The 9,844-nt window shown below is 37.0% G+C and overlaps 1 protein-coding gene across 2 annotated transcripts; it reads right to left on the bottom strand.

Moving 5' to 3' along the window:
* Positions 1–4,000: 4,000 nt before the first annotated feature.
* LOC130997120 (sucrose-phosphatase 1-like) lies at positions 4,001–9,591 on the bottom strand. Of its 2 annotated transcripts, XM_057922382.1 has the most exons (9): positions 9,359–9,591; positions 8,468–8,551; positions 8,097–8,396; positions 7,891–7,992; positions 7,462–7,656; positions 7,088–7,378; positions 6,404–6,590; positions 6,130–6,176; positions 4,001–4,342 (listed from the first exon to the last, which is right to left on the bottom strand). In XM_057922382.1, exons 1-9 carry the CDS (start codon positions 9,470–9,472, stop codon positions 4,253–4,255), a joined length of 1,410 nt encoding a protein of 469 aa, XP_057778365.1. In that variant the 5' UTR covers positions 9,473–9,591; the 3' UTR covers positions 4,001–4,252. The 2 variants fall into 2 exon arrangements, with proteins under 2 accessions (XP_057778365.1, XP_057778366.1); XM_057922383.1 differs by lacking the exon at positions 7,891–7,992 and having other exon boundaries at positions 9,359–9,583.
* Between the last annotated feature and the right edge of the window lie 253 nt (positions 9,592–9,844).

Here is a 9,844-nt window from a genome sequence, read left to right as displayed (position 1 = left end):
ACCATACATCGATTAATTCCTAACATGCTCCTATGAATTTAAGTGCTGCACATTGGAGTTAGAATCACTTACTTGTGAATTGGATGCAGAGGCTGTCGATGGCTGAATCGAATGACTCCAGTTCTGACCTTCTGAACTGTATCCCGCTTAATTCCCAACGTTGGATGGACAACGAACTATGAGAATTCCCAATGAGAATTCGGCCACCTCAAAGTTGGCGCCCCCTACTGCTCTCTAAAACCCTGATTATTTGTGTGTCTTATTCTGAGAGCAGATAGCTGTATTTATAGACAAAACACAGTCCTAGGGCTTCCATAACTATAAGGGGTGAATTTTACTCCTACTAGGCTCAGGAGACTTTGGGCCAGTCCAGGGATCGGATACAAGGAATAAAGATGGGTCTCTAATGAATTAATTCGTATGATCAGCACAGATCATAATTAATTCATAAGTATTAATTCATTCCACTAGAGAATCAATACTGACTTACCCCTTTATTACCGATGATGAGTCGGGACTTGTATTTAGACTTATTAAATCTCTGTATTTAAAATATCCGACATCCATTAATTAATTAGAGCTCTGACACCTTAAATTAATTAATCTCTTTGTAATCCTTAAGCAGTACCACTCAAACCTTATTATTGCGCCTGAACTTAATCAACCTGCAGGGTTTAACGCAATAAACCTTATTGAGCTCCTTAAGGGGATGTCATTATCCTATACCGGATACGGGTACTAATACAGATAACTAAATATCATATATTGACCGCTATCACTCAAGATACAGAGTACTCAAGTTAATATATAACTCTCACCCATAGTAAATCAAAGTAATATACGAATCAACATATATATCTGAAATCTAATTAGTATTAAGATTCTATTAAGTCACCGAGATCTTGATTCTTCACTTATGTAAGATAGAAGAATACATCTCACTGTGATCCTATCAATACGTTATGACGTACCAGTATAGACAAATAGTCAAGACAAACTATTTCCATCTATACTGCAGCCTAGACCAACGACTCGTCCTAGAGTTATCTCGGTTGTGATCTATTTATATCTCTTAAGTTTATTCCAATTATATGACCTTTTGTGATCCGTTAATCACCATATAATCAACTTATATTGAGATAAAGGACATACATATGCAATCATGAACACAATCAGATAGGAGATAAAGTAGTGAACATAGGAATAATTGTATACAAGTATAAAACGTTCTTGCTTTCAGTATACAAATCCAACAGTTCAAAGAATTTTCCTATTGAATATGTTTATACAAAGTATATCAGTTTACTTTTTAGCAACATAGCTTTGTTACAGATTAACCGGGTAATTTAGGGTACCCGATTAAATATCGGTACCGGTACCGGTACTAGGGTTTTCGTGTTATTCGGGTTCGGGTACCTGATTTTTTCGGGTAAGGTACCCGAACCCGACCCGATTGCCACCCCTACTCACCGGCTATACTCGTTTTTTGGGATTGAATTTTCCTTCTCTTCCGAATCTTTTGTTGAACAAGTTGCAAGCTTATTGTTGTGTTCGTCCATGGCATGTCCGTGTGTGGGCATATGGACTCGATTTGTTCGACGTTGATGATTTCTTGTCATTGTTATCGTGTTGCTCACGCCTTTTTGCTAATTGTTGATGGGCATGAGGTGGTCTCATTCTTTGCCATTTTTTTGGAGCACCGATGTGGGTGAGAAAGGTGGTGACCACCTTCTTCGCTAGCTCTTGCATGGATTGCTTGCATCTTGCCTATTCGTTGGGCATCGAGCTTTGGTGGTGTTGGCTTAAAGTGGCTGCGCTGGAATTTTATCAGATTTTTGGTGCGCTAGAATCTAGTTTCGAGTCGGTCTGGCTCTTTTTGAATTCGGTTTTCTTCTTAAGTGGGTTGTTTTAGTAGTTGCTCGTTCTTGTGTTTCTTAGTGAGTTTTCTTTTTCTTGTTTCTATTTGTAATAGACGAATACTCTTTTTTTATTGGTATTTTTGTTATTGAATTTTCGCTGAAATTTTTCTTATGAGACTCGACCTTAACTAATGTTTCTGTCATATCAATGAATTTTTAGATTTTTTTTTAATGTATAAAATTTCAATTAAGCAGGTAAAAATATATAAATATAAGCCGGCCTGGGTCTGTCACGAGCGTGGATGACGATTGGGTTTTGGGACTAAGCAGAAGCACACGGATGCGAATAAAAATGATGAAAACTAATTTTACAACACGATTGTTGGTAAGCAATTGATTGGATCGAAAATAGGAGTATTAAATGCCTATTGGTATTGTTGTCATAGTCTCGAGAGCATTTACACTTCACCCTAGTTTACTAGTACTATAAAATTTTGACATAAAATAAATTAAGGCGGTATTTTTTTGTTTTTTATTTATTTATTTTATTTCATTTTCTGGAACTTTCCCAATGCTAGTAGTAGACTAATAGTTGATGGAGTACGATTCTATTAAGTTTGGTTTCAGAAAAGAAAAAGAAGTAAAGTGAAAATGTTATAAAAGTTGTTAGAAGTTGCAGGAGCTCCTACATTTTCCTCATTTATACAAATGAATAAATCCTATTGCTGATTCAGTCGAGTATTTCTTGCTATTAGGAATGAAAATGAATCGAATAATTTTGGTTCGATTCGGTATTCGATTTAAATTTTTGATATTTGAATACGAAATTTTATGATTCGAATACGAATACAAATACTTTTTTTTATTCGATTAGTTATCAAACACGATTCGAGAATTACGATATTCGATTCGGTATTCGAAAATATTCGATAAATATATGTTTTCTATTTTAAAAAATAAAGAATAAAATAGATATAAAGTAAAATACACAAAATAATAATAATAATAATAATAATAATAATAATAATAATAATAATAATAATAATAATAATAATAATAATAATAATAATAATAATAATAATAATAATAATAATAATCAAAGCTTTGAAAAGACTTTGATTCCAAATATAATTCAAATGAAAGTATTTTTTTGAAATATTATTTTAGAATTTTTCTCTATCAAAATCGTCAATTGAATATATTCTATTCGAATCAAATAGTAGGAAGTCGAATCGAAATATTCGATTTATGTTATTTAAAATACACTTGTAAAATTTGAAATGAATACTCGATTCGATTCGAGTATTCGCGAATCAGCATACGAATCGAATACGAATGGTATATAAGATTCGAAAGATATTCGAATACTGATTCGAATATTTTCACGAATATTAATGAATCCAATGATATTCGATTCGATTCGTTTACATCCCTACTTGCTATCCCTACCGTCGGTTACATGGTTCTGTAATTTTTGTGGCCTGCATTAGAATGAAGGTTATCTGTATTCTTTTTAATATTTTCTGAAATTTCCTTAAACGCCATCTCTTCTTTAAAGAGAGATCCAAAATTTGATAATGGGATGAACATAAAAACAAATACTTCAATATACTCGACGGCAATGCTACGAGCTGAGATAGAGAATAGTATTAAAGTATTCATTATAATTTCTTCATTCACGTCACACTCTTCACAGATACAACAATTTTATTTTAAAATTTCCACCATTTTTGACTTGGCTTAATAGTATTAAGCAACGGTTTTGGTAAATCCGACCCTGCCCCTTACTCAGATCCATAACGAAATATCAATTAATTACCTGCCACTACGTTTTGACGCGAAGATTTCTTATATATTTTTCAACTTCCATCAATAATACTGATATATTAAATCATGAAGTGCAAAATTTAAATGAAATTTAAAATCTATTCAACTAGAACATAAAACCCAAACAAACTACAATGGAAATGCACAGAAATAGAATCCAAAGGGTTATATCGTACAAAACGCAAGGGATTTATGCTGAGTCTCATTCAAAATCCCATCGCAACTCACAAGTCAGGCAGAAGAAAGATACATAAACATAAAGAAGCATGTGTGTATATATACCAGCAATATCAAACACCCACAACATAGAAATGTAGAGATAATTGTTGATCCATCTTCATATTGCTGGATGAAACAAGTGTAACATCATAGTAACAGTAATAAGCCACAGCTGTAGCTAATTATTTACTGTTTATACATAGCAGCAATATAAGAGATAAATATAAAAAAGTAGTGTAATCCATGCTCAAATGGAATACATTAATCATCGGCAGTAACAGAACTTAACAACAGGTGTGATTACTCCTGTAGTTTTGCATTTATTTGGGAAGAGAGAGAGAGAGAGTCTAGAACAACCAGCCTGCATTACAGCTTGCTTCGTTCAACCATGTCTGATGGACGTGCACCCAAGTTAACCCATCGGCCACGGTCACGTCCTGAGGCGGCCTGATAGAGTAAAGGTGGAGAAGGAACGAGAACTGAACGGTAATATTATAAATGATAAAATTAAAAGAAAACTCCTCACCGAGGCCTACAGCAATAGCTGTCCTAAACAATACTATGATTCCACATAAACGACTCTAACTATGATAAGCCTATTAAATAGGTAAAAAGGAAACCCTAACCCTAAAAGCCCATGCACACGTTATAGGCCTTTAGCCCAAACTATTTGACAAGAAGAACTAAGAATAAATAACTGACTCAATTAAAAAGAAAAAGAAAAGAAAACAGATGCCACGGTCTATCAATAGCCTCCCCGGACAAAACAGCCTTGTCCTCAAGGCTGAAGTATGGACCGGAAATAGGATGCCTCAACAGGCGCATGCTGGTGTAGTGCATCGAACTCGGGCTCCCCCAATTCATCACACACAAGGACGTTCAACGTCTTAGGCGGGCAGCGGTGAAGGGGTCCGAAAGTCAGACCGCAACGGAAGCAGGTACCAGCGGCAAGATGTTTTTGAATCTCTGATTGCGGCAGTTGGCGAAAGTTTTTGGCCTTGCTTAAAGGTAGTGAGGCGGCAGAAACCGTGGAGTCGGAAGAGTAGGTAGCTGTGGCTGTTGGTTGGCCGGCTGTGAGAGGGGTAACACGGTGGGAAAACACGGTAGGGGTACTAGGACGGGCAGCACGGCGCGCTGCGCTGACCGCAGAGGTGTAGTCAGTGAGAGCGTTGTCCTGTATCTGCTCTCGCACCGAACGCTGGAGACCACCGAGGAAATATCCTAAGCACTGGTCATCTGAAAGGGGAGGCAGCTGGGCCACGCGGCTTTCGAAAGCAGCGATGTAATCCTCCAGAGATCCTGTTTGATGTAATAGAAACAAGGCCTCGTAGGTGTTGAGCGTGGAGGCATCGCCGAAACGCGCCAATAAGGCTTGGGTGAATTGTGGCCATGCCGGGTTGGGGTTACGACGCAGGAGTAGTTGTAACCAGGAAATAGCTGCGCCAGACATGCCGATAATAGCAAGCTGCAGCTTCATGGCCGGGGGAATGCGATGGACGAGAAAATATTGGTTGGCTCGAGCAATCCAGCCCACGGGATCAGATCCATCGAACCCGGGTAAGTCAGATTTTTGAATCGGAATAGTGGTGGGGTTGGTGTTGTCGGGAACGAACGGCTGTTTCCCAGTGGAAGAGTCGCCGGGATCATCTGGAACGAAGGGTTGTTTTCCAGTGGAAGACACGGCGGCCAAGATGGCTGCAAGTTGAGTTTCCATGGCAGAACGGTTAGCGTCGACTGCTTTGGTAAGGGAGGTCAGCGATGTCTGCAACTCTAACACCACCTTCTCTAAATAATCCAGTCGAGACTCGGTGCTGCGCGTCGTAGCAACCATGGCAGGTCGGACCAATTGATAGAGTAAAGGTGGAGAAGGAACGAGAACTGAACGGTAATATTATAAATGATAAAATTAAAAGAAAACTCCTCACCGAGGCCTACAGCAATAGCTGTCCTAAACAATACTATGATTCCACATAAACGACTCTAACTATGATAAGCCTATTAAATAGGTAAAAAGGAAACCCTAACCCTAAAAGCCCATGCACACGTTATAGGCCTTTAGCCCAAACTATTTGACAAGAAGAACTAAGAATAAATAACTGACTCAATTAAAAAGAAAAAGAAAAGAAAACAGATGCCACGGTCTATCACGGCCAAGTTGCAGATGGTATTATAAGCACAACGCATATCAAAACAGAGAAATCTCGACACTGGATTAGCGACTTACTTTTGAACTTAATAAAGCAGTCGTCAGACAACATACCCGCTCTCCACCTGCAAGAGATATAGGAAGATGGATGCATAATAAAGTCGTTTAACAAAGAATGAAACCCATTGAGAATCGAAGAATGTGTAACAAGAACTCCAAAATCAAACTAATAGAGAAGACCTAAGTGATGGTACAAAATACATGGACTATGGGGAAAAGGTAATACAGCTGACTGAACAACTATGAATAAAGGCTAAAAATGTTTCAAGCATGATTTAGTGGAAATACAAACCTGATTGCTCCCATTTCTTAAACTTTACCAGCCATGCATCCGACCCAACCTGCACAGGTAAAACCTGATCTACCCAAACACGAAATGGCTGGCCTCTTTTGTCCCCGTAACATGCTCTTAGTGAGTCCACGCAGTCATGGAGATGCTTTTCAATCCCAGAAGGATGGACTAAAATCCCAGATTTACTCTGCAAGAGCAAACATAGATATGAATGAATCCTACAGCAAATGATTATGGAAGGAAAACATCTGTCTAAACTCGATTGCAAATTTGAGTTAGCTGAGCTAAATGCAACAAAGTTAAGTTCAAAAACATGATAGCAGAATCTAATGAAGCAACAAAGGGAACAGAAGTCTTTGATATGCTTGTCAATTGTGAACCAATAATTACTCAGTTACAAACTGTAAACCTATTAAAAACAAAACTAAAAACTTTCCCAGATCAAGTCATGGAAGTTTCTAGTAATAATGTTGGATGAACATGTAAAGAAAAAGATCTCTGAAGAATCTATATGTGACGGGAATCAAACAGTTGAAATCCTGCACACAGTAAAAGAAGGTAAATAAAATTGGCTTTTTCTTTTTAACACTTCAACAGAAATAAACAGAGACTAGAAAGATAATGGGATGCATGAGTATGCATTTGAACTGAGAACTGAAATTTGAAAAGCAAAGTCAAACATACACAAACTGCCTTCATATTTGCCATATACAGCTCTGACTTTTCAATTTCTGCAAGTCTCCACCGCTCATAAAACAAGTAAAACTTCACAACTTCATAAGCAGGATCAAAGTTCTCCAACTTAGAGTCAGATAAGTCCGATACATCTCTAGGAGATATACCTGGACCAAGATTAAAGTGACCAATGGCTTGTATAATACCCGATGCACATCTCTCCTTTGCATGAATTATTTTAGGATTATTTTTTGCGTATATAGCGTGCCACTGCAGTAATTCTTCCATGGCATTACTGACCTGCAGACTCAAAATAGTATTAGTAAAGCATCCCTTCACAGAATGACACAAGAATGCTCAACAAGCTTAGGTAAAATACTAACCATGACACCATGCACATCTGGGATAGTAAACAGCTCGGCATCATTTCCAGAGTCACCGCAAACAAGTGTGTTTTTAGGTAATTTTCCCTCAGCCTTGAATTTTTCGTGCAAATAAGCAAGTGCTTGTCCTTTGCCAGCACCTTGAGGCAAAATGTCCAAGTCCATACCTCCACTGTATATTATTTTGACATCCAACTGAAAAGTCAACATGAAAAAGCTATGACTAGAGAGAGACCCAAAGAGAAAGCCTGAAGTAGAGACTGGCACACTAACCAGCAGAAATGACTAGATTATTAAAAAATGTATATTTGACAACAAGCACAAACTGGAAAAGCTTCGAGTATTGAGACTAAAAAGCAAGATGAAAATAGAGAATGTGACACCATGCATATTATGTGATTATTCTGCAAGGGTATAGACTCATCATACCCCACGTTCTTTTAAGCAAGAGGAAAGAGATCTCATAATATCTTCGGCCTTGTCTTTCTGAACATAAAAGCTCAATTTATGTGGCCGTTGCTCTGTCTCAGACTGCATAATTTATAGCCAGTTCACACATTAAGCATAAAAGAGAGCCATCCCCTTGTATGCCAAATATGGAATAACCAAGGCTTAGGATATGTCCATAGCCATACCTGAAGAGTAAGCTCTGTAATCTTGCTTGTCTCTTCAGATACTATATTCCTGTCCCATTTCTGATTTAAAAAATCAAGCCAACCATTATCAGGTTCCATAGAGTTACCATACGTTATTTCAGTTCCCACAGACATTATTGTGATATCCGGGGTTAGCATGGGCTTCTCCTTCCTCAATTCCTTGTATAATGTGGGTGACCTACCAGTGGAGAAAACTAGCAGAGAGTTACTACGGTAATTTGCTTCCCACAAGGCATTGAATCTAAGCAGGGAGAGATTCTCAGGATCATGATGATCAACCTGCAGCATATCATCACTCGTTAGTACAGTCCCCTCTAAATAGAGTAACAAGAATAACTACTATAACTCACCATTGTATGATCAAGATCAGAGACAATCATGAGGCGTGCATTCTCAGTTAGACGATCCATTGTTTTTCTTAGACTAGATTCACTCTGCAACCAAACGATAAACCATGCAGAGTATTTGTTAAACATCACAACAGATCAGCCTAACCGCTAATCGTTAACAATCACCTAGCATACCTATTCAGCTCATGAAGCAAAAGCAAAAGCTCAACAAGGTAAGTTAAATATAGCGATATAGCATGAAAAATCCAATCTGTTTTTGTTTTTTTTAAAGAATAGAATTCAGAGATGAAGCATTTATTATGTCAGATGCAACATTGAAAGTGAAACAGTCGGGAGTTTAGAAGTTCGTTACAAAATCTATACTACACATAATTATTTAACCTGGTACGAGAAATCTACCATCTATTAACTCGCAATTTTAGCATATACGCATAGAACCACATCAACCGTGCCTCAAAACATATGTATAAAAAAATGATTTGTATTTTGCCAAAACAAAACCAAAAACACATGACACAACTATTCAGGACTGAATAAATAAATCCTAGCAATTAATTGCAAAATTCTCCAACCGTAAAAATTTAAATAGAAATACGTACCAAACAGAACCTGGAAACAGATTTAAAGCAATAAGGAGCTCCTATTCTAGCATACATCACTATAATTGCATAATCTAAGACAAAATTCACACATATGCGGCTATTCCTTAGTCTACAAATCCGAGTCTCGGTTCACAGATGAAATCCACTTAAACAACAATTCCACTTGATTGTAAAACGAGAAAGAGAAATCATGCCCCGACGATATGGAGATTTGATCGGATGTGAACATATACTTCTCCGATATGCATAGTAATGGATATGCCAATACAAGCAGCGGTGGTGATGATACCTGACAAACAGCAGCAGAGGTGGCGGAGGTGGTGGTGGTGGTGGTGGAGAGACAATGAGTGCGTTGGAAAGGTGAAGAATAGCATAGAAATTGCAGCGTGAGAGATGGTAGCATGGAACCGCTAAATTGGATCTGGGCCTTGCGATTTCGGTTTGGCAGTTGGATAATTTTCCTTTTTCTCTATTTTTTGATGAGGCGCAAAACAAGAAACAAAGAAATGAGTAAAGAAAACTAGTGTATAAATTGCCCTCAAAAAAAAAAAAAAAAAAAAACTAGTGTATAAATTCGACGTGATTTTAATTTATAATTTAAATTATTTATATTATTTTTGTATAATTATAATTAATTTTTAATTAATTTAGTTTGATATAATAGAATTTACATTGTACTAATCTTAATTATATTCGTAAATTAAATATTAACTTTTTGTTAGAATAGTAAAAATACCCGTTTATATAATTTTTGTACATTTTTAATATATTGATG

This window comes from Salvia miltiorrhiza, chromosome 8 (assembly GCF_028751815.1).
Source record: "Salvia miltiorrhiza cultivar Shanhuang (shh) chromosome 8, IMPLAD_Smil_shh, whole genome shotgun sequence".
Classification (NCBI taxonomy): domain Eukaryota; kingdom Viridiplantae; phylum Streptophyta; class Magnoliopsida; order Lamiales; family Lamiaceae; genus Salvia; species Salvia miltiorrhiza.
The sequence above is the reverse complement of the archived record's forward strand: the minus strand, read 5'-3'. Positions and strand labels throughout refer to the sequence as shown.

Bases quoted from the DNA above. Each gene is read 5' to 3' on its own strand.
- LOC130997120 (XM_057922382.1), bottom strand. From the start codon at position 9,472: ATGCTACCATCTCTCACGCTGCAATTTCTATGCTATTCTTCACCTTTC. The intron at 7,379-7,461 runs GTTAGTATTTTA...TTGAGTCTGCAG, and splicing joins CAGATGTGCATGGTGTCATG to GTCAGTAATGCCATGGAAGA. The intron at 4,343-6,129 runs GTAAGTCGCTAA...AGGCCGCCTCAG, and splicing joins CTGCTTTATTAAGTTCAAAA to GACGTGACCGTGGCCGATGG.